Here is a 26,070-nt window from a genome sequence, read left to right on the forward strand (position 1 = left end):
TGGAATGTCTCCATTTGGCTCTTTCGGGGTCTTGCACGGGGCAACGCTACATAATTCCTGTCTTTTTCATGGCTAAGAGCCATAACCTTGAGCTGATATTACACTGCAGTCGCCCGTTTCTACCCCTAAGGACTCAAAACAAGAGGTTAGATTTGAAAAGGCCAGGCTAATTGTCCTGTTACATTGTAAAAAGCCTGACCTTTTTTAGGCATTTAAAATGTCAAAGGTTAAGACCCAGTAACTGACTGAGAATCCATTTTCCTAACATCAGCGATCTGAGCAAATGTGCCGAGAGAAGGTGTTCAGCCACGCTTGCCTGTGCAGTTGTATCACATTTATTGTTATATTAACAATCCATCATGGTCCACGTTGCACTGTCCTGTCCACAGTACCCCAGCATTACACCTTGACCGAGTCGGGCTGCTGTGATTTAGGAGTGTTTCAGTTTCATGTACGGTAGCATGTACACAGTGCCCATTGTAAGGCCTGCCCAGGCTCCTGTGGGGATTCAAGACCTTCAGAACTGAAAAGCCAGGCTAGCAGTAAAATCGTTTCTGGCTGGTTTCCTTCTTGGGGCTGAGACAGGGGTGTACAGTACATACTGTATACAGCACTCTTCACAAAGACGTTTGGTCTGGTGGAAGACTCTGACTGCTCCAGGTAAGTGACCTTCTGTGTTTGCTGATGAGAAGTGAGTGAGTTCATTTTCGGCAAAATTGTTAGGATCCAGAGTACAGTCACACCTCCCAGCCTGGAATTTTCCTGGGAAATAAGTTGGCTGTACCTTCCAGGGTTCTTTGGCGGGTGAATACTTTGGGAATTCTTAATTAAAATGTATATAAAAAACATTCTTCGACTCATTTTGGTCTGAAATACGTCATATTAAATTAGAAATAGGTTAAAGGAGTAAAATGCAGAATTCCAAACCCGTGCAGATCGTAAGAGTTCTTCATTATGAATTCAAACTAAAAACAAATATAATTAATCTAAAAAGTAAAATGAATAATACGTAAATGGCAATAATTATGCCAATTGTTTTACCTAGTTTGTACTACAAAAATAATACAGAGACCAATTTTAATATAGTTCCTGAATAAGAATATAGATTGCTACGATATACTGTATATGGATGAGGGAAAAGAGTCTTCATTCACCAGAAAAATGACGATATTTGGTGAAGATTCTATTGTTATATAAACTGAGATTGATGCGAACGCAATACAAAGATTTAAAATATTTTTTTTAATTCAGGTAAAACAACTGCAATACGGGGCCGCGTTTACTTCAATCGAACAGTTGTTTTGAGAACAGGGCCAAAATAAACTTTTGTAATCCTGGGGAAGAGTTCATTCATTGACCCAGGTATGAAATTGGACTGGGGGGGTGTGAAGCTCGTAGACCTTGGCTCAGACAGCCACTGTGACTAATCGAGCAAGAATTTTACGCGGCTCCGCTTGGCGAGGCGTGGGGCGCATAGCTCTTCGGGACCGGTTGGGCTGCAGTGCTGAGCTGGTTGTCTTCACAGAGGGGGTCATCGCAGATTGAGAAACTGGTAAAACGAGCCAAACGCGGACGAGGAAGAAATCTGCCCTTCTTAAGCAGGTGCGCAACGTCCGTACTGCGTTATGGCGTTACCGGGGGAGCTTCTGCCTGCCACAGAGCTGGTCCTCACTGCGCAGAGAGCGATGTCGGCTTTTGTTATAGCGGCGGGACTGGTCGGCATTTACTTTTTCTTGCAGCAAACTCTCTTCAAGAGGGCTAGATGCAAAAGCCCTGTCAGGCTGTTGGGAAAGACTGTGATTATAACAGGTGAGAGCATACGCGTGGAGCCCGAAACTGATTTCCAGTAATTGTCTATTTTAAAGGCTCTGTTAAAAGTCTGAATCGCTTACCAAAGGCGAAACACTCCGGACTTCATCGTCCAGGCAATAATATTACACTGAAAGGCCTGCTTAGCGTCTTTATTCGTGGGAATTTGTCCTGTTTATCCTCACATTACGGGACGTTGGCAGTGTAGTGATTAAAATGGTTGTGTCAAATTTAATAAAACGCGACTAGTTATCTCAAGAAAGTCTCTAAAGAATGAACCAGTTACTTCATGTGAAGAAACATCCTTGTACTATTGCTCTATACAGCCCCATGGACGACCATCCTGTAGCCGGCGTCTCGTTAGTCTTGTCCGGCGGCGTGTTTCTTATGAACGCAAAGTCTCTCAGTATCTCACGATGGCCTAACTGTTAGCTTGAGTAATAAACTTGGGACGACTTGAGTCGGTGCGTTTTCTAACCCTTGAGATCAGTCGAGGGGGTCTGGCGTCTTTTGAACGTCACGTAGGAACTTGCAGTTACGGGAATAATACTGATTATTTTTAAAAACCGGTCCTGTTTTTTTTATTAATCACAAGTTACACCAGTGAGCTCTAGCGTCATACAGGTATTACAATAAGCGAGTACGTTTCTTTCGAAACGGTTAAGCAATCCGTGCCGAAAGAAAAAGGCCATATTTTTGGGGTTGTTTGCATGCTGTGCGATTTAAGAGTTGTCGGAGGCCCCTGATAACGTTTCTTCACTGCACGGATTTGTCCAGAAGCGAGCGGTTTGAAACCCAGAAGCGGTAAAGAGGGAAGGATAGGGGTCAGAGGTTTTGTTGAGAAGCACAACAGCGGAGTTGACCTCTGACCCCTAATGACCTGGGTTGCACGTCTCCTCCAGGTGGCAACACGGGGATTGGGAAGGCCACAGCTCTGGAGCTGGCTAGGAGAGGGGCCAGGGTCGTCCTGGCCTGCCGCAACAGACAGAAGGCAGAGGCGGCCATCTGCGACATCAGGAGGGTAAGAGACGCCATTCTGAGGGCTTCAGTCGGCACAGGCGTGTGCAGCCTTGCAGACAGGAAGTGCTCGTTCGGCCCATCTCGCCCGATGACCACACAGGGCCTGCTGGATCTGTGACAGTCTCTCTGGGCCTCGCTGCCTGCACACACGCTTGTCTTTCAGGAAACCGGCAACAGTGAGGTGGTGTTCATGGAGCTGGACCTGGCCAGTCTGCAGTCTGTGCGCTCCTTCGCCGAGACCTTCCTGAAGACGGAGCCCAGGCTGGATCTGCTCATCAATAACGCAGGTGGGGCCCAGGGAGGAGGAGGCGGAGGAGGAGGTGGCTCGGCCTCGCTGAGCAGCACGCTGGGATCTTTGCAGAGAAAGAGGATATCGCACTGGACTGCAGCAGAGGGGCAGCAGCTCCAGTTCAGTTCCACTGGGTTTCCTGACTCATGTTCTTGTTCTTATTCTTTCTGAGCTTCTAATTACTTAAATGGTTTTTGTGTTTACACCCATTAACCCGGTTAATGTGCAGGTGTGTGGCTCTGTTGGATCTTAGCTGAGGGCTGCGATGCTGTAGTATAGTTTACAGCGGTGGTATGCAAATCCAGTTCCGGAAGATAGCAGTGTGTGAAGGTTTTCACTCCACCACTACACTTAATAACTAAAGTGAGTTTCTTACGAGCTTAGCTGGACCAATTTAGCTCTTGTTCAAAGGTCTTCAGGTGTTGATGACCCGTTACCTGCAAACTGCTTCGAGAGGAGCGTCCAGAAAAATGCTATATAAGGATATTAATGTACAAAGAGAACAGCAGCCTCGGCTGGCCAGGTGAACACCATTGCAGGGGCTGTGTACATCTTGCACTTTCCCTCTCGTTAACTGCGCTGCTGAAGATAACTAAAGCCACTGAGGTTTGCTGGCTTGTGTCATCCTTTGCTCTCTTCCTGTCCAAGGGCTGGTGGCTGATGGGCGCACCACGGATGGCTTTGGGGTGGAGTTTGGGGTCAACCATCTGGGGCACTTCCTGCTGACCTGCCTGCTGCTGGACAGGCTCAAGGAAGGAGGCTCTGGCCGGGTGATCACGGTGTCCTCCATTGCCCATATCTGGGGCAAAATCAACTTTGAGAACATGATGAGCAACAAAGACCTGGGCACGGGCAAATATAGCTGGCAGTTCTTCCAGGCCTACTGCAACAGCAAACTCTGCAACGTCCTGTTCATCCATGAACTTGCCAAGAGGCTCAAAGGCACTAATGTCACCTGCTACTGTGTTCATCCAGGTCAGTGTGGATCTACTAATTATAATGCATTGGGTTTCCCCTGTGATGCATTAAATATCCGTTCCAGTAAAATGAAGTAAACGTTCTGCTCTAATCAAATTCTGCTTCTACAGAGCACGTCTGACATAAATGTATAAACAAATTTGGAAAGTGTCCTTTATAGTCATGGATCCTTGCGCATGCTTGTCGCCCCCAGGGATAGTGAGAACTGAGCTGTCCCGGCATGTCAGTCTGTGGCAGAAGGTGTTCATCGAACCCGTGGCCAGGCTGCTCTTCCTGGACGCGGAGGCCGGCGCCCAGACCACCCTGCACTGCGCCCTGCAGGAGGGCATCGAGCCCCTCAGCGGGCGCTACTTCTCCTTCTGCTCCGTGCAGGAGGTGGGGGCCAAGGCCCGGGACGACGCGGTGGCCAGGAAGCTGTGGGAGGTCAGCGAGAGGCTGACCGGCCTGGCCTGACTGCACACAGGGGACAATAGATGAGCCAGCACCATCAAACTCCAGTTTCCTGAGAAGAGGGCTGACGACGTATTTATGCCTGTCTGTCGGAGGACAACGTTTGAATCATTCTTTTGTTTTGAAACACTTTTCTGTGACCGATCGAGGCTGTTAAAGAAATGCATTTATTTTTTGGAACCGCACAAATGTTGACAGCTGGAAATGTATTATCACAGGGGGAAGAGTGAGCTGCCAGTGCAGCAATAATATCTCAGATCTGGGGAGCGATTGCTTGGTGATAAATGTTTTACAAGTTTTTTTACAAATCCGCCAGCACGCAGTGGACTTACAGCGCGGATCACACCTTGTGTTTTGGCCCTGGTTCTGCTTCAGCGATGTCCGAGGCTGGGATTCGCGGGCAGGCGAGTCTGTAAGATGTCTGCCGGTCTCACTACCGCTGCGTCCGACTGTCTGTAATCTGTCCGTCTGTTTTTTTTTTTTCCCGTTTCAATCCAAGCCGGGGTTACTGGCGCGGATCCTGGCACCCACCTCTCACTGTGGCACAAGTGCTGCCAACGATGAACTGCCGTGCTCCGCCATTCCTTCACGAACACGCTGCTGGCGCCTGATCGGGTTTATTGATCGGGATGACGGCGCCGTAGCGGAGCCCGCGCTGTAGCTGGAGGCATGGGTGGGCCGAGCCCCTCTGTGATGGGCGCCCGCAGTGCGGTTGAATCCCGAGAGCCGTCCTCTTTGTGACGGATGCAGGGGACCCGGAGTTTGCCAGGGAGCTTGCTTCCCACGCCTTCTCCACCGAAAATTCACATCCGCAAAGGAAGTGGGAAATCGGATGCGGTGTGTTTGAGATCAGTTTGATTGACACGGGTTCTTCCGAGCTTCTGTTTTGTTGAATCAGGTCTGGTTGCTGTGTGTTCATGTGAATCCATTATTGCAGAGTCACAGCAGTGAATGTGCAGCACTATCTTTACCCTGTTTTTAGCAGTCCAGGCACCGGGGACATTAATGATTGTATTTGCCACAGACGATACCTTGATTAAATGAGGCACCTGGGACTGCCTCCTCCCCCTGAGGAGAACCACTACCAAGCCCTGCACTCTGATTTTTTTTTTTTTTTTTTACGTGCTGTTGGTATCTGAGCTGCATAGTTGTGTGTTGATGTTTCTCCCTTTGCTGTGAAGTGACCTCCCCTTGCTACTGCCACAGTGTGGGGTGTGTTAGAATTGTGCGGCTTCCATGTCTGCTTGCTGGCTCAATAAATATTTTCTCCTCTTTTGAAAAATTTGGTTAATAAGACTCATCAAAAGTCTCTTCCACGGTTAAAGCTATGATATTGATCATCACGCCCTGCACCATGGTTCATTGTGGTCTTTGTTATTCTGGGATATACCAGCAATACACTGGCTTATTCATTCATCATGCAGCATAGCAATTTAATTCATTAAATGGTTTATCTGAAGCAGTGGTAGATCTTCGACTTGAAAGCATCGATCCGACTGCACGGAACCTTTTGAGGACGGGAACCAATTTTATTTGCCTTGTAAGACTTCTTGACGGATTTAACTGCCTGAATTCAAATCGATTCCATTGAAGACTTGTGTATGCAGTTGTGTGTGAGACGGGATCAAAATCTTGCGATTACCAATCAAGTGCTTGAAAGAGAGTAGCCTTGAAGTGTGAAATGGGGACATCTACTGGAGAAAAGCAGTGTTACACGTAAATAAAGAGGAAAACAGGAAGTGAATCCGACACTCGCAGGGAGGTGGTTGTAAAACTGGGAGGACAGTGTTTCTGAAACAACCCAAACAGCACAGTTAAACTCTGCAGCGCGGAGTCGGGTGATTGAAGAGCCGAAGGAGAAATGGCCGCTTTTTTAACTGCGATTGCCCTGGTGGTTTTTGTTTACTTGCTCATTTATTACGGCGTGTTTAAAGGTCAGGTGTGCAAAAGCACCGCGGTGCTGAAGGGAAAAACCGCGATTGTAACAGGTGAGCCAAGCTGTTATTAATTATAATGCCAGACGCGTGAATGAGTATTCCTATGACCAGCTCTCCTAGTGAAAGCCCTGATGCCACTCTCTGTGGTTTTCCCTTAACTTCAGCCGTGCTTTCCTGTTCTCTGCAGCGTGTTGTTTCTAAAGCTAGATCGCGTGTTTTCACCTCCAAAAAATTCTTAGTTCATTCATTAAAACTTTTTTTCTCAGTTTTTTTTTGGATACAGGATATTCATATTAAGATGACAAGATGTATTGCGAATATTTTACTCCCTGAAGTCCATGGTCTGTTCGGTCAGGGGCGATTTCGTACTCCTGGAAGATGATATTGTACCTGTGCAGTTGAAATGGTAGCTGTAGTGTTGAGTGTTTCTGCTGACATGAGTCATGTCTAGTGACCCATTTACGCGCCCTCCTTTTCTGAGGACCGCACAACCTTAAAAATGTTAGCACAAAAACGCAACACAACCCGCACATTCGAACATAACCTTTCCAGGCTGGGATCTAGCAAACTTTTGCAGCGCTGTCCGTTTCCACTGCACGCATTAACAAGGGAGGTAAGTCTTGCAACGGTGTCGATGTATGAACTCTGACCTTTGACCCCCCCACCTCTGATTTCTGACACCTAATGTCCTCGGTGTGTTTCTCCTCCAGGTGGCAACACAGGGATTGGGAAGGCCACGGCTCTGGAGCTGGCCAGGAGAGGGGCCAGGGTCGTCCTGGCCTGCCGCAGTAAGCAGAGGGCAGAGGCGGCCGTCTATGACATCAGGAGGGTAAGAGACCTGGTCTTTTCCTCTTTGTGTTGTCGGGCAGTCTCACACAGCAGTGAAGGGGAGTGAAGAACTGCACTAGCTGGGAATTTGTCACAGGAATTCGGTGTGCAGTAGTTCTGTCTGGGTTGGCAGTGCGCGTTACAGAATTAAGAGTGACCCGTCCCGTTGTCAAAGCCCCTGACCGGAGGGCCTGCTGGATCTGTGACAGTCTCCCTGGGCCTCGCTGCCTGCACACACGCTTGTCTTTCAGGAAACCGGCAGCAGTGAGGTGGTGTTCATGGAGCTGGACCTGGCCAGCCTGCAGTCTGTGCGCTCCTTCGCCGAGACCTTCCTGAAGACGGAGCCCAGGCTGGATCTGCTCATCAATAACGCAGGTGGGGCCCGGGGAGGAGGAGACCCGCAGGACTGGGCTCGGCCTCGCAGACACAGCTGGGCTCCTGGAGGGGTAGAGCCACACTTTGTATTGCAGTACGGCCCTTCAGAACACACCGCTCAAAATAGGTTTCCACCACAGACCCGTGACCAGGGACATGAGGCACAGCTGTCTGTTCGGTCGAAACGCTTCCAGTCCGCTGCCCTTCCTCCAGACAGGCAGCGGACAGTGTGCTGGGACAGAGCTCCGCCGACACTCCTCTGTGCTGGCAGTGCGTGAGTTCAGCAACAGAGCAGAAGCACGCAGGGCCCACCCATAACATGGAAATCTAGACTGCTTTTGCATGCTTTGGGTGTTTCTCCCTGTACTCGAACATCTTGGTGCAATGAGACCGTATGACGTTGCTTGAAAATTAGAGGGTAATTTAAGATACGACCACACATCCCTGTTCCGACTACACATATACTGAAATTAGCTTCTGGGAGATGGGGTATAGAATAAGGTCAAGCTACCATACATAAATCAGCAGTATGTAAGGATATGTGTCTGTGTATTTAACAGTCTTCCCATGGCTTTCTGACTGCCTCAGGTATGATGGGTCCAGGCAGGACTGCGGATGGTTTCGGCATGGCCTTTGGGGTCAATCACCTGGGTCACTTCCTGTTGACCTCTCTCCTGCTGGAGCGGCTGAAGGAGGGGGGTCCGAGCCGCGTGGTCAACGTCGCGGCGCTGCTCCACCGCCTGGGCGATATCGACTTCGGCACCCTGAGCACCCACAAAGACCTGGTGCCCCACCAGTCCGCCTGGCAGAACTTCAGGGCCTACTGTCACAGCAAGCTGTGCAACCTGCTCTTCACCCGTGAGCTGGCCAACAGGCTGGAGGGCACCAGCGTCAGCTGCTACAGTCTTCACCCAGGTCAGTGCAGTCCCAACACGCCCACTGCTCCAAATCTGCTTTCAGTGTACTCATCTCAGCTCTGCCGTGCTGACGCCATCCGCCAACAGTTGAAAATGCAATGTGCAATGTCTTGTGCTTAAGTCACAGGGGTCTATGTAACACATTTCACTATGTAACACAGTTTTGACGACAAATACTGCTTGTTAACTGCGCCTGCAGATCACGTTGGAACGTTTCTGCAGTGAAATGTCGGCTGCACAACCCATACTTTTTCTCGTACATCTCATTACATTAGTCATCGCAGGGACTAGTGAGCAGGAAGGGCCGCCTCGCATCTCGGTTCACATGAATCCTCTCACTCGCCCGTGGTGAGACCAGCGGTTTCCAACGACATGGCGACCGTACAGTACGTTCACAAAGTTCACGACTTTGTGCTGAATTCAGAATTCGTAAAATTACCGTCGGCGAATTTTATTTTGTAGCCGAGATTTAATAGCTGATCTGAGAATCTGAGGCTGCAGCTTCCTTTTAACGTGTGTTTTTAAATTAAGGATAGCAAGGAGTCTCGGCTGCCTGACTTCTGGTAATCAGCAGCGAACAAAAAGACGTTTCAGCTTGTTCGTTGTTGCACGAGAGATAGAAGCGTAAAACGAAGTCATCTCGTTTTCAGTGCCTTGGGAGGCTCTTTTGTGATGCGGTCTGCAGTCGTGGTTGTGACATAGAGGGCTGACCCTGCTGTCCTGTGCTTGCCGGCTGCAGGAGTGGTGGACACAGAGCTGGCCCGCGGGGTGGTGCCTCTTCTGCTGCCCGTGGCCAGGCTGTTCTTCCTGGACGCGGAGGCCGGCGCCCAGACCACCCTGCACTGCGCCCTGCAGGAGGGCATCGAGCCCCTCAGCGGGCGCTACTTCTCCTGCTGCTCCGTGCAGGAGGTGGGGGCCAAGGCCCGGGACGACGCGGTGGCCAGGAAGCTGTGGGAGGTCAGCGAGAGGCTGACCGGCCTGGCCTGACTGCACATAGGATCTCCACCGCAGACGAGGGAGAGGAGAGGGCGTCGGGATTTGGCCAGAGCTCGGTTTAGGGTTAGGGAAACTGCAATGCTGTGAGAAACTACTCTTCCATGTGTGTTCAAATGCTTAAATTGAGAGAGTGTGTGAGTAGACTTCTTGTCAAACATGACTTGAATATATCTCTGGGGTTTACATACATTTCATGATGAGAACAGGCTTTTTGGACCTTGAGTTTCCTAAATGCTGAGGACCAGATTAAACGAGAAAAGTTACCGCTATGCACACTATAAAGCATGGCTGTAGTGATGCAATTACTGCACTGATTGACAACAGGCTTGGCCGATTCTCTCACAGCCTGGAGCTGAATTCTGGACGATCTCAGCGCCCACAGCCCCCGAAATGTGGATGGTGGATGTAAATGAATGAAACGTTTTTCCTTCCTCGTATGGACGGCCTTTCCTTTGCATGGTGCTCTTCTGAAATTGGTGTGGGGGCCTCGAACAGGCTAGGTTTCAAGAGTGCAGAGAGGCACTGGGACAAGTGTGGGAGGTTTTTCCGGTTGTGCTGGATGGGCCTGTAACACAGGGCTGTTCAAGGGATGGGCGGCACTTTAATAAGAATGTAGCAAGTTTAGATTTTACTCGAGATTTGATTATATTTTTATTTTGCTAACTGGTTAGGAATTACCTGTTGGCATACATCATAGTTTTTATGGTGCCTCTAACTTGATCCAACATGGGTGGTGGCAAATTCACTCATACTGTTGCCTTCTGGCTGAGCATTTTAATCACATTTCTAAACCTCTGTGTCCGTGACCACAAGGACATTTGTTTTTCAGGTCTTAGAAGGTGCGCTGTCCTTAGAAGGGGAGACTTTGGTTTTTGTTTTTTGAGCCGCACGCTACTTCTGCTTGCTGTGCTTAATTCTTCTGTCTCCGCACGCGTCTGGTTATTTCTGCCTCGGTGTCTTGTCTGCTAAGTCCGCTTCTTCCAGGTCGGACAAGCTAAAAAACCCTGGAATTTCTGCCCGTGTTTCTCCGTGTAAGGAGGGTTAAGACTTTTTTTTTTAGAAATTTAAAAATCGGTTGTATTGCCCACATTGTCTGCCCAGCGGCTGTGGCTGAAACTGAATAAAAAGTTGATTTTCTCTTAGATTATTTCTTCGTGTTGATTTTCACTGAGTATGGGCACTGTTGCACGTTTATTGTAACGAGTGGAACAAAATTAAGTCGAGGGGCACTCTTTCAGTGGTAAGGGACATGCAGAGTATCCTGTAAATTCTCACGTTGAACCAATTCAGTTCAGATACAATATATAGCTCTTTTATGTATTGCAGAAATATTCAGAGGAGCAGTGTTATTGAGTTACCTGTATGAAACTGGGCATCTCATTGATGTTCTTGCCTGAGTGAAGTAAAACCCAATATTATTATATTCCTGCAGTTTCTTTCAAACCGGTAACATTTACCATTAAAAAAAAAACGCGAGAACCCTGATTTTTATTATGTGTTTAATTGTTGCTGTTTGGTCAATGGCAATGGGGTAAATTAAATGGGCGTCTTTTCTCTGGAGTGACGGAAGAGGGCGCTGTTTAATTTGTCGTGAGCGCAGAGGGTGGAAGTTGTTTCCTCGGTTCCTCGCGGCGGTGTTGCAGGAAGGAGTGTGATGTGTGTGAGTCCCGTCTTTTTTTTTTTATAAAAGGGGTGGCATTTCTTTTACATAAATTGGAATATGGGCAAATAACCTGAAAGGTGCCGGGTTTGTCCGTTAGAAAGTTTAAAAGACTAATCTCGGAGATCGAGAAACGCTGCTGCATAGCTGTATTGCGCGACGTTTCACTCCACGTGTAAAATTGCTGGGATAATTGAACAACAGAAGTACGAGGGTGTCCTGGTCATTGATTGCATCAGGAGCAGTGTTCCAAAATACATTATGTGTTTAAACCCTACCTTTGCTAAACCTTACACGTACTCTAAAAGGGTCCACATGTATATCTGATTTATTAGTAGAGTCCCTTTTTAATTTTTACTTTTAATAAAACATTGCCAATTGCCAAAGACTGACCCATTTTATCGATAAAGAGCTCGGTGTCCTTGCTTTACAAATAGTATGCTCAGATTCTTTAAGAACATGCCTCCTTTGATATCTCGTATGGAGTAACCTGCTAACCAGGTTACACAAGGTGGTGTTGTAATGAGGGTTTCAGTTGGTTACAAGCAGACTATCCTAGAGGGGATGAGTGAATTCACTGAGATCTGTTGAGGAGTGATGACAGGGTTCACCTGAGCCAGACCTTGTCCGTGTGGGTGTATGTGTAAACGGAGCTGAATTAAGATCCGCTGTGTAGTCATTTCAAACTATACAGAAATTTGAAGCAGATCTTTCATGCATAATGGTCCCCATCTTTTAATTGGTGTCATCACTCTGCTCCCCTCCTCACCGAGAGCTGGTGTGTGGTGAGAGTACTGGTTCACTATGGCTGCCGTCGCATCATCCAAGTGGATGCTGCACACTGGTGGTGGTGGAGGGGATCCCAGATACCTGTAAAGTGCTTTGAGTTGGAGTGTCCAGAAAAGCTCTATATAAGTGTAAGAAATTAATAATAATTATTATACATGAATGATTTATTTTTCTAGGCATTCCAGGATTGAAAAGCACTAGAAATTCTTTTTTTGGGGGTTCTTTAAAATTTACCTCCAGAACATGAATCGCAGTTGGAGTATTGCCCTCTCGGCCCTTGATGAACCTCTTAATTCAGCTCTTCAGTTCAAACTTGTGACTTGAAGTGGGGTATCCAGAAAACGTGCTATATAAGTGTAAAGGATTAATTATGGTGGGGAGCTGCGTCAGCATGCGTAGGCTGCAAAGGAACATGCTTAAAATCGCGCATGTTTCAGAGGTGGCCTGCTGTTCTGTTTCAGTCTGAGCCCGGCGACGCGTGTCCTGAGAATGAGGTTGTGGCTGGGGAGGAGTGCACCCGTACTCTGTGTGAGCAGTCTGAACAGAGCCACGGGGGTGATCTGTGAATCAATAACCCGTAGTCCCCCCTGGCAGTCCTATCATGCCTCCCTGCCACACCTCTCTGCGCGAGACAAGGACGGGGGGTCACGGAGAGGTCCCGGCGGAGGGGCCCGCGATGGCTATGGCGCCCCCTGTAGGCTGGGAGGTCAGTCTGAGCGCTCGGGAGTGGGGCAGCCGACCTCCAGGAAGAGCATGAGGTTCGGGGGCTCAGCCACAGCTGACCTGGGCTGCAGAACCGGAAGCCGGCTCTCCAGCGAGCTCCGGAACCTGAGCGAGGAGGACTTCCCCAGGAGGAAGCCGAAGGCTCGTGGGGAAAAAGCCCCGGCTGAGGCTGAACTCCGGGGCACTGAAATCGTGTTTGGCGCAGCCCCCTGCCTCCTGGCTCTCTCCCAGGGCAGGAGGAGGCTGTGCAGGCTCTTCGTGAAGCAGGGCCTTGCCCTGCAGAGGCCGGACCTGCAGCAGGCGTGCCGGCAGGCCCAGAGCAAGCAGGTGGAGGTCCAGCAGGTGAACCGGAAGGAGCTGGACAGGCTGGCCTCAGGCAGGGTCCACCAGGGCCTGTGTCTGGAGGCCAGTCCCCTGGGCTACCAGACAGACGATCCCGCCCTGGAGGGAGAGCCAGGCCGGGACTCGGCAGGGCCCCCTCTCTGGCTGGTTCTGGATGGGATCCAGGACCCGATGAACCTGGGAGCCATTCTGCGCTCTGCCTATTTCCTGGGGGTGGACAGGATCGCCAGCAGCCTGCGGAACAGGTACGTTCCAGACCTGTTTTCCAAAGGGGAGCTGCAGCCCCAGTTTCTCGGACCAGGGGGTAAATCTCGGTCACAAAATAAATGAATTAACGGTATCGCAAAATCTTACAAATTCAGAATTGAGCACAAAACCGGGAAGCAAAAAGTCGCCATGTTGCAAACCCCTTTGTCTCGCCAGGGAGAGAGTGAGAGTTCGTGCAAACTGCAACATGAAGCGGCCCTTCCTGCTCACTAGTCACTGTAATGGCTAACGTAATGTGTTGGACGAGTGAATAAATACAGGTTGTGTAGCAGATATTTCACCGCAGAAGTGTTTCACCGTCATCTGCGTGCGGAATGAACAAGTAGTGTTTGTCAGTAAAACCTCCTCGTAATATTTCTGTTGGATTAAAAGACGTGTTCACAAGCCTGCTTGTATGTCATGTCTAAGAGCCACTTCACCTTCCCGTACATATTGTTACCTTGTTCTGAGTCACAGAATATGATGCTGTGCAGACCTTGAAATCTGCTCTATTTTGTGAAGTAAATTGGAGGTTTTACAAGTTACTGTGTAAATTGTGCTTTCATTGTGGTTTGAAATGCACTCAAAAATGCCGATTCTTTCTGACCCTGAAATATAAAGATGGCCTTACAGTCCGCCTTGAATATTGTCTGAACTGCATCAGGGGAAAAGTGGCACCTCTTCCTCTTTACCCACAGCCTGGGCAGCAGGTCCTCTTGCAGTGAGCTGCCCCTTCCTGTCGCTTGCTCAGATTGCATTTTGTTCTGAGCGAAGATCTGAGGTTTTGGGGTGAACAAGATTAAATGCACCCCCCCCTACGGTTCTTTTTTTATTTTTCAAAATGCGGGACGTGCATGCACAAATGACCACAGTACCACAGAGTGAAAGCGGTCAGTGTAGCAGGTTTTCCAGACAAGAACAAGTATCTAACCGCGTTCCGCGAGTGCGGAAAAGTACCTTAGCCGTGTTTCTTTCCCTGAGAGCAGTGCCTGCAGGTGAACACAACCTCGTGCAATCTTAAGGGGCTTCTCTTTTTTTACAAGAAGACACCTGTGCATTGCATCATTAATGTGTGGACTAGTCTGCAAACCTCACTGACCTCCATGTGCTCTTTCTACCCCTGCATTGTGCTTGCTTGTCTCCGCTGTGTGCGCACCTCAGCTGCCCCTTGACCCCGGTGGTGAGCAAGGCCAGCTCGGGAGCCATGGAGGTCCTTGAAGTCTACGGCTACGACAGCCTGGCGGATGTGCTGAAGGTGATTCTCCCTCCCCCTGCGGACACATGGTAGTGAGCTCCTGCCTTCACTGCACTGGCAGGGCTGCTCTTTCTTAGGGCTGGAAAGGAGCGTTTACTGGGCTGATAACTTGCTTTAACAGCGGCATTTTGTTAATTACACAAGGTGCCTCATTGTGGAATTGTTCCAGTATATGAAGTGCATTATCTTAGTGTAACTGGTGGAGGAATTCATGGTCTAAGCTAGATTGGCTGAAAGATTTCCTCTAGTTATTAACAGAAGACACCTGCATTACAGAGCAGTGAAGCCCCCTGAACATCAGCAGGGACCACGGACAGGGCTGGTGTGCTTGACATCTGCTACTGCAGCAGGCATCACTTTGGAAAATCTTGATATTCTTTCCGCTGTGCTGTTTTTACCATCAGTGAGATGTCACCCCTGTGGTGATCTACGGTGGAGGTCTGAATTCTGGGGTTTATGTAGAGTGGATTGTTTCATCCTTGTTGTATGTAAACAGGCCTAACGTTATTTTTAAGCAAAATGAATGACGGTCACGCACTGCATCCCAGAAAAATTCACAGGTGCATGAAAGATCAGCTCATTTTGTGGTCTGGCTCTCCTGGGCTGTGCTGTCCTATGTGTCCACCAGGGGCCAGTAGCAACCTGTCATTACACTGCTTCTACTCCTCTGGGCTCTTTCAGCAGGGCTGTCGCTCACGAGTGCTTTACTGGTTTCCATTAAGTCTTGAAACACTACCATACTGGTACAGGACCTTTCTCTTATGGTAATTATCTCATCTGTGGTGTGCACAGTTCTATCTGCGTACTCTGCATGGTAATGTCTGATCATCTGCATGTTTTGTCTGTGTCCGATACGATTTTTGTTTTTCTCCGATTCAGGCAAAATTGAGCAGGGGCTGGCATGTTGTTGGCACAGTGGGTGCTGCCGAGGCAGATATGGGCATCCCTGTCCTGTCATGTTCTGAATTCCAGCAGACCAAGCCCACTTTGCTGGTTCTCGGTAAGACTGCATTTTCACACGCCGGCTTTGTCGCCTTTCTTCCGGGTTAGGGAACTTCCAACAGTTTCCACTGGAAACGCCTCTTTTTCATCCTTTAAAATTTAGCTTCAGGAAATAAAACGCAGTTGCAGTCTCGCCCTCTCTGCCTTTGATGATCCCGACATTCTTTTAATTCAGCTCTTCAGTTCAAACGTGTGACTTCTAGTGTAAAGAACTATTGTTATTATACATAAATTTCTTTTTCTGGGGACTCCAGGGATTGCTCATGCTCATTAATAACGCTGCCAGTTGTTGACAAACAGCCTTCACTCTCTGTATGATTTTGTAACCACTAATTGAAGAGGAAGACTGCAGTCTTCTCTAAATGAATATCCTGATGTTCTCGTGATCAGTTTGAACTGACCCAGACTGGTGACTTGCAGTTTTTGCAGCAGCCAGACATGTGAACTACAGAGGTTTTAGAATGGTACCCTTCAGCTTTAAATGAGAACAGCAAGGTGATCTCAAGTGTGGTTTTGTTGTTGTTTTTTTGTTGCATTAGTACCCCTGACTACAGCCAGACACCTTGTTTCACTCTGAGAGTCTCAGTCCTTTGCTCAGGGGCACAGCAGTGCCCTGTCTGGGATTAGAACCTGTAACCTCCCGGGTGTGAGCTCTGCTGTCCCATCTTCCTTTTTCATATTACCATTCAGTAAAGTCGTCTTTAATAAAATGTGGCAGGATCTTCTGTCTATGGCTACCTGGTTCTTCAATAAAATGCCTTAAAAATTAACACAAATACAGAAATGAAATGGAGGTGCTCACGCAAAGAGAAAGGGAGAATAATTGATATTCTGAAAGGGGGAAAGAGTATACTGTATTGCAGACAAGCATAGGTTTCTGCAAAAAATAGTCGTACTTCTTTCCGAAAGAATTGCTTTTTGCCATCAAATGTGACCTGTGTTCTTATATGACCAAGTGTGATTTGAGAGTCTGGTCTCTGGGTGTCTTCTTCTTTGCTGTCTGTTCTGGACACACAAGTGCCTCAAGAAGCTCAGCTCCTCCCCAGAGCCTGAAACAAGGAGCAGGGCAGCCTGTAGAGGGCAGCGCAGGTCAGGTGAGCATGCCGGCCTGCTCTGACCCCGGCACCTGTGTCTCCTCAGGCAGCGAGGGCGCTGGAGTGACCCCCGAGCTGAGGGCGCTGTGCCAGGCTCACCTCACCATCGCCCCACGCCGCGACCTGCACCCCGGCGTGGAGTCCCTCAACGTCTCCGTGGCCGCAGGTACCCCTCCACTCGTCTGTCGGGGGGCCGTCGGGGGCCGGAGACCATGCGGCTGCTGTTGCTCGTAACTGATCAGTTCTCCGAATCCCACCCAGTCATTTCTCCGAGGTTTACTAGAGCAGCTGCGGATTTTCTTGCTCCCCAGCAATTTGTACAGAGATCTCGGTCCGGAATTCATCCCCTCTGGGTATCTTCTGTTGGCTGCTGCCCGCGGTTTCGCTGTTAGCGCAGGAGTCTCTACAAGGGAGGAGTAAATGCATGCGTGTAGGGTTACGGTAATACGGTCAAGCACTTGCAGACACTCCTGGCTCAGCAGTGCCAAGGAGAGCAGCTCTGTTGCCTTTGCTCGCTCTTTTTTTACTGCAGTGATTCTCTCCCAAGGCGGGTGTGCCCTCCTGTCCACCCGCAGTGTCTGGAGAAACGCCAGCTGGTTCAGTAGTGTCGCACACGACTTCCGAAATACTGATGCTGTTTAGCTTTAACCTCATCGCGGCTCGCAGAGGTTGGCATCGCCTTGCCGCTATGGCCGATGTCAGAGGCACCAGTCAAAAAGTACCTGGTACTCCCTGGCTCCACAGCAGTGGTTCCACATGCGCAGGAGTTTATGAGAAACCTGCTCTCCAGATTGGCTTGCAGGTGTGTTCTCCAGGTCTCCCCATGCTCTGCGCCTAATCCTTAGTGTTTAATCCTTAATTTTTTTTTCCCTCTTTCATTACCTCATAGGTATTCTGTTGCACTCTCTGATCTCCAGCAGGAGGAAGGAACGGTGCTGACCGCTGTACTGTGTTTGCTTTGGATGCGGTCCCAGTCCGCGCTACAGTGCTTAAAGACTGGATTACGGCATCAATTAGCAATCGGAGCATTCGGGGACCTGATTGATTGACTTTGCTAATGCTGTGCGGCGTGCTGGCGGGGCTGCGGGCTGCAGGCCGCGCTGTTTGAACAGCTGTGATGGGGCCGGTCCCAGAATGCTGAGCCACGGCATTCCGTCACTCCGGGGACGAACCCAGAAAGCAGCTGGCCGCTCGGGCGCCGCTTGGCCGAGAACGTCACCTGTCCCTATTCTCCCTCTGCGGCTTCTCTCTCTTCTTCTCCTCCGATCTGGTGCAGGGCAGGTCGGGAAAGACCTGTGTCCTTTCAGGGCAAATGTTGCGTCTGTACACACTTGGATACAGCCTCCAATGCAGAGCATGGTGCGGGACTTTCTACCTGTTGAACTCTGCACGGAGGAGAAGTCGGCCGTTGTACAGCAAAATAAATGAGTCGTTCTGAAACGGCAGTGCCAACATGATTTTTTCCTCCATGTAACCGGATGCGTTTTGCTGACCGAAGTCGAGTTCGTTTGTCCTGCTCTTCGGGATGGCTTAAGCGTTGTATTCATGCCATTTGCCTCTTGCAGACGCAGGGGGTCGGTGTTGTTGGGTCTCCTCTCTCCGGCCATTTCCGGCGTCGGTTCTGAGCCTGCGGGCCGTGTCCTGCCGCCGCTTGCCCGAGAACGTCACCTGTCCCTGTTCTCCCTCTGCGGCTTCTCTCTCGTCTTCCGATCTGGTGCAGGAAGCAGGTGGCCTGCCCACGCGGGCACTGAACCTCAATTAACGGATTGCTACCACGCAGGAGCGATAGATGAGAAAATAAAAGATTGAGGCGGTGGTTGGGGGGGGCAGTGGCGTAGCACGGTCTGTTTTAGCCAAACACAGCCCCCCCACTCCACTCCACCTGGCTCCTCCTCAGCAACAGTAGCCGTCCGTAAACAGGACCATCCTCGGGGTCTTGTTACTTCCTCAGGTGCAATTAACGTCTCCCATCTGCTCACCGGTGATTAACGATGTTTACAAATATCGCTGCGTCTCCCGCCTCTCGCCACCGGACGCCCTGTCATCTGCGAGGGTGGGCCGGCGTCCTGGCGTCAATTAGCCAAACTTAATTTTTTTTACCCTCCTGAAAGTGCGCTTGTGTGTGTGTCGGACGGGATCCGGGCTCAGCTGCTGCGGAGTTGTTCGGGGGTCAGCGAGCCAGGCAGGCCTGCGTCTGGGATGGGGTTCCTGGCGATGGCGGGAGAGGTCCAGCAACAGTCCGGGGGATAATTTGTGTTAGGAAAAATGTACCGTGTGGAGTGTATTGTCACACACACAGTGGATCTCTGAATGGCGCAGGAAGAGCTGTGTGCCTGGTGATTTCTCTCTCGGGTTGGGTCCACTTTTCAGTGCCGGTCGCATGATATCGGACCCAACCCGCCGGTTCTTTCTGCGTTTGGACCAGGATGCTACTAGAACAGCACCCTCAGTGCAGAGGAGAGCCCCTAGGAGCACACCGCCACCGTTGTCGCCTGGGCCCTGCGGCCGCTCAGGGTAACGGAAGGCATGTCTCTCTGCGGCGCTTGCGCGGACGCGGTGCCAGTCCACCCGTTGGACAACCGCCTTTCGTGAACCATTGTTTGTTTTTTTTATTGTAAAACATCACGCCCACCAACAGAGTACAACAATCGGGAAAGGAGACCCCATTCCCCCTCTCTCCCGCCCTCCGGCAGCGCGTGCTCAAAAGGTCAAGTCAGCACAAGAGAAAGAAAGCACGCCAAACCAGCTGTGGACGTCAGGGAAAGAAAATGGACGACGGCTGGAGATTTGGTATTTCCCGGGAGTGAACAGTCGGATCTCTATTCCCTTCCAGGCTGAGGAAAATTCCAGACACGCGGAATCCAAGAGGGAAAGGGCCCAGAGAAACCAGGGAAGAGTGGAAGGAGATTGCCGGCACAGTGGAGCCATCATCTTCCTGGCCGCTGCCGTACCGGGCATCATGGGAGCCCGGGATAGAAGAGTAAAGACAGATGAGCTCTAACGAAATGTCGGCTTCATAAAAGCTTCGTAAACCTACACTGTACTGCACCACTTAGGTAAATGAACCTGCGGCAGCCTAATGAAGAAATGTAGCTTGCTGAGCTTGGTTGTGTAGCTGGCTCTCTCTGGCGAATATTGTTAACGGATATCAATTAGGGGAAAGTACTGAATTTCACAACTGTATTACTAATTGGCAATTTGCTGCCTTGGAACAGCAGTATCCCGTTATTTATGTTTTGTGCAGTAATATCCTAAACAATCAGAAGTCTTTATAAAACCGGGGAGTATAAAGTCTGCTGCAGGGGTGATATTCCCCAAGCTGTGCTCTTTGTAAAGGATCTGTTTTAGGAGATGCTCCCCTACAGTGGTTGTCGGTTTGCAGACATGGGTTTGGAAGCAAAGGTAAAGTACGGAAAAGACAATAAAGAAACCTGTCATAAGTAAGTCATAACTACGAAGATGCTTTAATATGCTGGCTGTTACACTGGAGAGTTGTGCAGTAGCATCTTGCTTCATTTTTATCAGTGACCTACGTTGCTCACCAAGAAGGTAAATTTAGTGAAGTATGAAGTATTTAGAAACTGGCGCAAATGTTTTTTTTAGATAATATTTTTAGATCATTTTTTGGACCCCAGCTCTCTAGGGATTTTATCCCTTTTTGCATCTTTTACACCCCAGAATCAAATGGGGATTTTGATATATTTAAGATCCTGAATCCTCACATATTTGTGAATTTTATATTTAGCATCTCCAGCTTTTTTTCTGGTATACCACCTGGTTTAGAATCAAAGATTGTTTTTACATCTGGGCTCATAGCAACAGTCCACATGCGGAGAATGAAGAGGCACGATCCGAAAGGTTACAGACATGAGGAGTTCATGCAGCCCAGCTAGCCTGTTCTGTAGATAGCAGTTCGTCGATCCAGGATCTTCTTGAACGAGGCCACACTTGCAAGTCCACCCTCTGTATGAAGAAGTGTCTCCTGTTCCAGAATCTGAATGCTGTTCCGCTTAGTTTCCACTTGCACAGTCTGGTTGGTGTTTCACTGTTGGTTCTGAAGGAAATAACCCGGCCCCGATAAAAGCTCTTTCAGGCTGTGCTCAGTGTGTGCGGCGGCAGAGCACCCACAATTCTGTTCACCCAGGCCGGGGCTGAGAGGGGAACAGCAACAACCCACTGCCGCCTCTACGTTCCCCTCGACTGGCAGGGAGTGGAGACTGAGAAGCCTAACGGAGAAATGACTGGTTCTAGTGCTGCCAGGGAAACAAAAACTATCATCGGGCAAAGCTGTGTTTCAGAGAGAGTGTCGCTTAGTTCTGGGCTTATCAAGGCAGTAAAAAGGTGCTGTAGATCCTGGAGATCCTGTGGGCCCGAGACGCAGCAGAACGAGGCGCGGGGTGGCGTGACGGCTCCAGCTGCGAGTGGCGAGGTGGCCCTGCCTTTGAGGCGCTGTCGTCATGGGCGGTTGGCTGCTGTCGTTCTTTGCCTCTAAAGGCCATTTCCTTTCCACGCATTTCAGCGACTTTCCTGTAGACCTCTCGCCGGGTACGGCCACGGCCGAAGAGCCACTTCCGAAGGGCGGTCTGCGGGAGGTGGCGCCCGGGAAAGCCACAAGCTCACTTTGTCTTTGGGGCGCTGTCCTGGAAGAGAGAATCTGTCTGTGCTAGGACAGTGGGAAAGCCTCACTTCGGGGCTGTCCCTAGAGGTTCATGAGCCACTGTGCCTGTTGTACCAGCAAAGGGTTTTTTATGACTTAATTTATCAATTATTTTACCTGCCATTTGCTCATCTAATTGAGGTGCCAAAAATAGAACATGTATGGAAATCCAAAGCAGGAGCAGTAAATACAATTTAAAATGAATTGTAAAAAATTGTAGAATAAAAAAACTACAATGGGAAAGCTTTAAGAAAATTAATCTTCAAAAAAGGAATTCATCGGTCATGTACATCCCTCACACAAAAGGCTTCAACAAATATTTATATGACTACCTAAATTCTCATTTCTGTTAGTGTAAAGATCATGGCATGCTAACTGAAGCCTATAATTTCTTCTTACAAAATATCTGCAGCTATGTTTAAATTTTGCCAATAAGTACTGTACCACTTAATATAATCACTGCACCGTCCGAAAAGAGACGCTCAAGGTTATATTTCTGGGGAAAAAAAAAAGTTTTATTTAGATCGTAATGACACAAGCATTCCAAGAAAGAACTCGCAGGTTATTGATTGTGCTCTAATTATGCCTTACACTTAAGGTTAAGAAAGGCTGTAGTGCTTTCAGACCAGAGAAGATCAAAGCTAGCCATCATCTGTGCAATTAGTGCGATGCGGCGTTCAGAAAGGTACTGAATAAGAAGTCTTTATGTTTAATTTCAGCTGTTTGCTACATCCTTGAGAAGTGTCTTCAATAAAAGCTTGTTTATTTTGTTGAAGGTCACAGCTGGTTCTTTCATTTCTTCTGATTGCAACTTTAGAAAGCGAGGGGCTTGGAAGGAGAGGGAGCAGGTGAGTGTCCCTGGAAGTATCCCCCTCTCCTGGACTGGACTCGCTGGTGTGGTAGAGTTTCACTGGAAAGCACCTCATCCGCAAGCACCTGGTTAACAAAACTTTTTCTCCTTCTTTTTTTCATATCGGTACGTATCCCTCCCGCCCTCTCTGTCCCCCGGCTCTCTCGCATGAGCACAGGAGTCGACAAACGCGACACAGACACACTGTTGGGACTGTGGGCTTTCAGGACATCTGCTTAGCTCCCTGGAAGCCCACCCAGCCCTGGCCAGTTGCGAACTGTTATTTAGGGGAATCTCAGTCATTTTGGGAGATCGGAATCGCTCAGGTTCGGATCAAAAGTGACCAGACTGTATTGCCCCACCTGTGCTCTGCAGGTTTTTACTGGATGAGTCACTTGAGAGTTCTCCAAATCCATATCAGTTATATGCATCACCCTGAGCAATACCAGCCCTGGACATATTTGCTGTCCTACCAGAGTGCATCCTTTCAGTCCATACGATTCATCGTTGTGGTGCAGGAGAGTGTTGGATATGCACTCAGTGGGTTAGTCTTGGGTTATCCCACATGTGCTGTAGCTCTTGCGCTTTGGTTTAGCTGTTTTTACCTGGGTTCAGAAGGTACAAATCCTTCTGTGCCTGGTCATTTAAGGTTGGAATCCTGGATTATATCCCGTTTTTTCTTCACAGCTCATTTAAGCGAACATCCTCAGCCATATGTGACTCGGAGGCTGGGCATTCTGTCTCCGAAGAGGCGCTGCTTGCAGAGAAGAGTCCGGAGCCACAGCTGACTCGGGTGGAGGAGATGGTGCTCATTTACAGGGGATTAATTAGAGAGGCAGTTCGCGCAGATGACGTTGCGGGAATTTTGAAATGTGATTTCAGGTCATCCTGTTGTGTGTAATGTACATGGGTCCTTTTCTGTGACCAACCTGCTGCTGAAACTAATGAAGTCCTGACCGGAGGGTTTGTTTGCAAGGCTGGATATTGGATATCAAATAATTCCCTTTTTTTTCATTGCTAATTGTTTTCCTTTGACAGCGGAACTCCTTTTTTAATAGGAGCTATAGAATGCAGTATCCCAGCTGTCAGAACCCTTTCCCTTATCTTCGTTTTCAATAAAGATTAAAAGGCAGTTGCAGCTTGCCTTTGCCTACAAAACATTTGTCACGCTTAGCATAACAGTGGAGAAAATGTTTTGCCCAAAACAGGAATACATACGTACCGGAGGGAGTGCACGGATTATAGAGATAAAGGTGTTACTCCTCTGTTGAGCTCCGGTGGGCAAGGTGTGTGTGTGTGTGTGTGTGTGTGTGTGTGTGTGTGCGCGCAAGTGTTCAATCCACTGTAAATCAACAAGTGAGGGAGAGAGAGAGGGCACACATGTCACTGCAGCTCCCCAGTTCCTGGAAAACAAGCAGCCAAGAGTCATCGATATCGGGCGCTGGGTATTGACCAGGCCGTATTGATCAGGATGGGCACTGAGGCTGAGAGAGGAGAGGGGGGCGGAGCCTCAGCGCGGCGATTGTTTAGGGTCACTGACAGATTCAATTGCCTATCGGGAGCCGATCATGGGAACAAACGCCTGCTGTCGATAAGCTAACCCTGCCCTGTGGTAGCTGTCTCTCGGCATTACTCCGGGTTTGGCAGCAGATTCCTGCCCGGACTGCCCCCACCCTTTTCCCTGCGGATCTGGGGGATCTGTTGGAGTGCCACTGATGTATCCTCCTCTGGGAGCTGCTATTGCACTCGAGGTCTCCTTCACTGGGGAACGCCGGAGACCTGCGGAAGACAGGGCAGGAATTGCCAGTTCTTTGCGGATTGCTCTCTGGATTAAAAGAAAACAGTTTAACAAGCGTGTCCCGTGAAGCATGACATATGATGACACCATGCTGTGCCGAGGTGCACAGTACATGCTTTTCAGACAGGTGGTTGGAAAATAAGCCCGGCTTTAGCTTTTAAAGCTTGCTCTCTGGGTTTTTCCGTTTCCATTATCCACTGTGTCCCCAATGCACTGAGAAAAGGAATACAGTAGTCAGTTTTCAATTCCTCTATTGAGGCCCTCTCTTTTAACCTCATTCTGATGCTGCAATGCGCAGTGTCATAAACCTCAACAATAATTAATAACCCCTGTTCAAAAACCACAAAGCCCTGCTGCACAAGGGTGTGCACGTTGCAGAAAAAAAATAAAAACAGAGCACAGTGGACTGACACAACACATCCAGGAGTAAAATTAAATTGTACGTTTAATAGCTTTAGTGAAAAGATAGAGCTGTCAGAGAGTTTTAAAAATGTCAGAAGTTGCAATCCGGTGGATTTGGGCTGTGCTGTCCAGTGTGCAGAGCCTGGAATTCAGCAGAGTGAGAAGGCTCTTTTGTCAAATGGGTGCCGTTTGGGCATAACCTCAGTCTCGGCACTGGTTGACCTAAAAACCTGTTGCTTCTGTATTGATGTCCGACGGGGTTTGTACAGATACAAAAGCTATAGTCTGTGTTGAGTGTTAGTATTTTATACAGCTATAATATGTTAGTGTTCTGCCAAAACATGGCAGAGATTGAAGAGATAGACCTGTATTACTGCTTGCATATTGTAAATGACTAATATGAAGGTAGATTATGAGGAGTGCGGTATCGCCACCATCATGGCTCGATAAAAGCCCTTCTTACGCTTGATCTTGAAAGCTGAACAGCTTGTCCAGACAGATCACGACACCGCACAAGAGGGTAAGGTACAGAAACGAAGATCATTTTTCGGCCTCCCAAAATTAACGCTAACGTTACTCGAGGCTGCGAGAGAACATTTGGGAGTGAGTTTAAACTCCCTCCAGACTTTCCAACCCAGTAGGCTTGAGTGGTTGGCCCAGTCGCCGGTGGCTCCAGGTGTTTGCACTGTGACCTGCATGACGGAAGTATGTGAATATGCGTGTGCTGCAGCAGGGCTCTGCATGACTGTGATACAGGCAATCGCACAACGAGCTCAAGCACTGCTGTCATCCACAGCTCTGCTGCGCAGTGGATGGTAATACAAGCCCAGCTTCACAACAGCACACTGTCAAGGGCATTCTGCCATGGGGGGTTCATTTAAGAAATGCTATTTTCCCTTTCTTCTTGCGCATCTGATTATGCATTTAGCACTGTCCCTCAGCATGACCCACCTCAAGCCTACACAAGTAAGAGTCTAATCCTTCTCTCTAACTATGATTTCCATTACTGTAATCCTGGCTTTTATATGTATTTTACTCCCACTCTGAATTAAAAAAAAAAATGTTTTCCCAGAACCTTGAAAACACGTCCAGGCAGCCCTGATAATAACGAACCTCCATCCACAAGAGTTAGAGGTAATATTGCACGGGCAAAAAAAAATAAAAATTCTCACCATTGTCAGCGAAAGCCGTTTCGTGATTGAAGAGTTTTGAAAACGTGGCAGTAGCGTGCTTTGGAGCTGCGTCTGAGCATGAGCCTGGTGCGTACGAAATCTGCCGTTCGGTCAGATGTCCCCCAAGCCTTCCAGGGGGGAGCGCCTGCATCAGGCCTTGCGCAGCGCGCCACGCAGAGATCAGAGGCGCCGGGGTGCTTGTGGCTGCTCCCTTTTGTGCCAGGGACTGTGTGTTTTCTCCTGCCGGGGCCGCCGCTCTCCCTGCTGCGCGGAGGGCTGCCCGGGCCTCTTCCGCGGCGCGGAGACGGCGATCCCGGCGGCCTGCCGCAGCTGCAGGGCCTGTCCCGCCGACAGCTGACAGCTCCGCGTGGCAGACAGCAGCGGCGCGGGGGCTTTGACTTATAAAGCGTTGCCCCGGGCGCTTCGTTAACTAATTACAGAAAACAGAAGCCATCATCTCCCTCCGTCTTATGATTTTTGA

The 26,070-nt window shown here is 49.2% G+C and overlaps 3 protein-coding genes across 5 annotated transcripts; all 3 read left to right on the forward strand.

The window, feature by feature from the left end:
* Positions 1-1,610: 1,610 nt before the first annotated feature.
* LOC102686381 (dehydrogenase/reductase SDR family member 13) lies at positions 1,611-5,828 on the forward strand. Its single transcript, XM_069184127.1, has 5 exons — positions 1,611-1,809; positions 2,712-2,830; positions 2,993-3,116; positions 3,767-4,093; positions 4,290-5,828. The coding sequence occupies exons 1-5, from the start codon at positions 1,626-1,628 to the stop codon at positions 4,547-4,549; spliced, it is 1,014 nt and encodes a 337-aa protein (XP_069040228.1). The 5' UTR covers positions 1,611-1,625; the 3' UTR covers positions 4,550-5,828.
* An 86-nt stretch (positions 5,829-5,914) lies between these two features.
* Positions 5,915-10,741, forward strand: LOC138225120 (dehydrogenase/reductase SDR family member 13-like). Its single transcript, XM_069184128.1, has 5 exons — positions 5,915-6,534; positions 7,194-7,312; positions 7,563-7,686; positions 8,275-8,601; positions 9,343-10,741. Exons 1-5 carry the CDS (start codon positions 6,408-6,410, stop codon positions 9,588-9,590), a joined length of 945 nt encoding a protein of 314 aa, XP_069040229.1. The 5' UTR covers positions 5,915-6,407; the 3' UTR covers positions 9,591-10,741.
* A 90-nt stretch (positions 10,742-10,831) lies between these two features.
* On the forward strand, positions 10,832-18,150 carry mrm1 (mitochondrial rRNA methyltransferase 1 homolog (S. cerevisiae)). 3 transcript variants are annotated; one of them, XM_015367879.2, is made up of 6 exons: positions 10,832-11,259; positions 12,510-13,358; positions 14,521-14,614; positions 15,494-15,614; positions 16,757-16,876; positions 17,600-18,150. In XM_015367879.2, exons 2-6 carry the CDS (start codon positions 12,538-12,540, stop codon positions 17,647-17,649), a joined length of 1,206 nt encoding a protein of 401 aa, XP_015223365.2. In that variant the 5' UTR covers positions 10,832-11,259; positions 12,510-12,537; the 3' UTR covers positions 17,650-18,150. The 3 variants fall into 3 exon arrangements, with proteins under 3 accessions (XP_015223365.2, XP_069040226.1, XP_069040227.1); XM_069184125.1 differs by having other exon boundaries at positions 10,832-11,255; XM_069184126.1 differs by lacking the exons at positions 16,757-16,876; positions 17,600-18,150 and adding an exon at positions 16,635-16,704.
* Positions 18,151-26,070: the final 7,920 nt, after the last annotated feature.

Source organism: Lepisosteus oculatus, chromosome 26, assembly GCF_040954835.1.
Source record: "Lepisosteus oculatus isolate fLepOcu1 chromosome 26, fLepOcu1.hap2, whole genome shotgun sequence".
Taxonomy (NCBI): domain Eukaryota; kingdom Metazoa; phylum Chordata; class Actinopteri; order Semionotiformes; family Lepisosteidae; genus Lepisosteus; species Lepisosteus oculatus.

Bases quoted from the DNA above. Each gene is read 5' to 3' on its own strand.
- mrm1 (XM_015367879.2), top strand. From the start codon at position 12,538: ATGAGGTTGTGGCTGGGGAGGAGTGCACCCGTACTCTGTGTGAGCAGT. The intron at 13,359-14,520 runs GTACGTTCCAGA...TGCGCACCTCAG, and splicing joins GCCAGCAGCCTGCGGAACAG to CTGCCCCTTGACCCCGGTGG. The intron at 15,615-16,756 runs GTAAGACTGCAT...GTGTCTCCTCAG, and splicing joins GCCCACTTTGCTGGTTCTCG to GCAGCGAGGGCGCTGGAGTG.
- LOC102686381 (XM_069184127.1), top strand. From the start codon at position 1,626: ATGGCGTTACCGGGGGAGCTTCTGCCTGCCACAGAGCTGGTCCTCACT. The intron at 1,810-2,711 runs GTGAGAGCATAC...CGTCTCCTCCAG, and splicing joins AAAGACTGTGATTATAACAG to GTGGCAACACGGGGATTGGG. The intron at 3,117-3,766 runs GTGGGGCCCAGG...TTCCTGTCCAAG, and splicing joins TCTGCTCATCAATAACGCAG to GGCTGGTGGCTGATGGGCGC.
- LOC138225120 (XM_069184128.1), top strand. From the start codon at position 6,408: ATGGCCGCTTTTTTAACTGCGATTGCCCTGGTGGTTTTTGTTTACTTG. The intron at 6,535-7,193 runs GTGAGCCAAGCT...TTTCTCCTCCAG, and splicing joins AAAAACCGCGATTGTAACAG to GTGGCAACACAGGGATTGGG. The intron at 7,313-7,562 runs GTAAGAGACCTG...CTTGTCTTTCAG, and splicing joins CCGTCTATGACATCAGGAGG to GAAACCGGCAGCAGTGAGGT.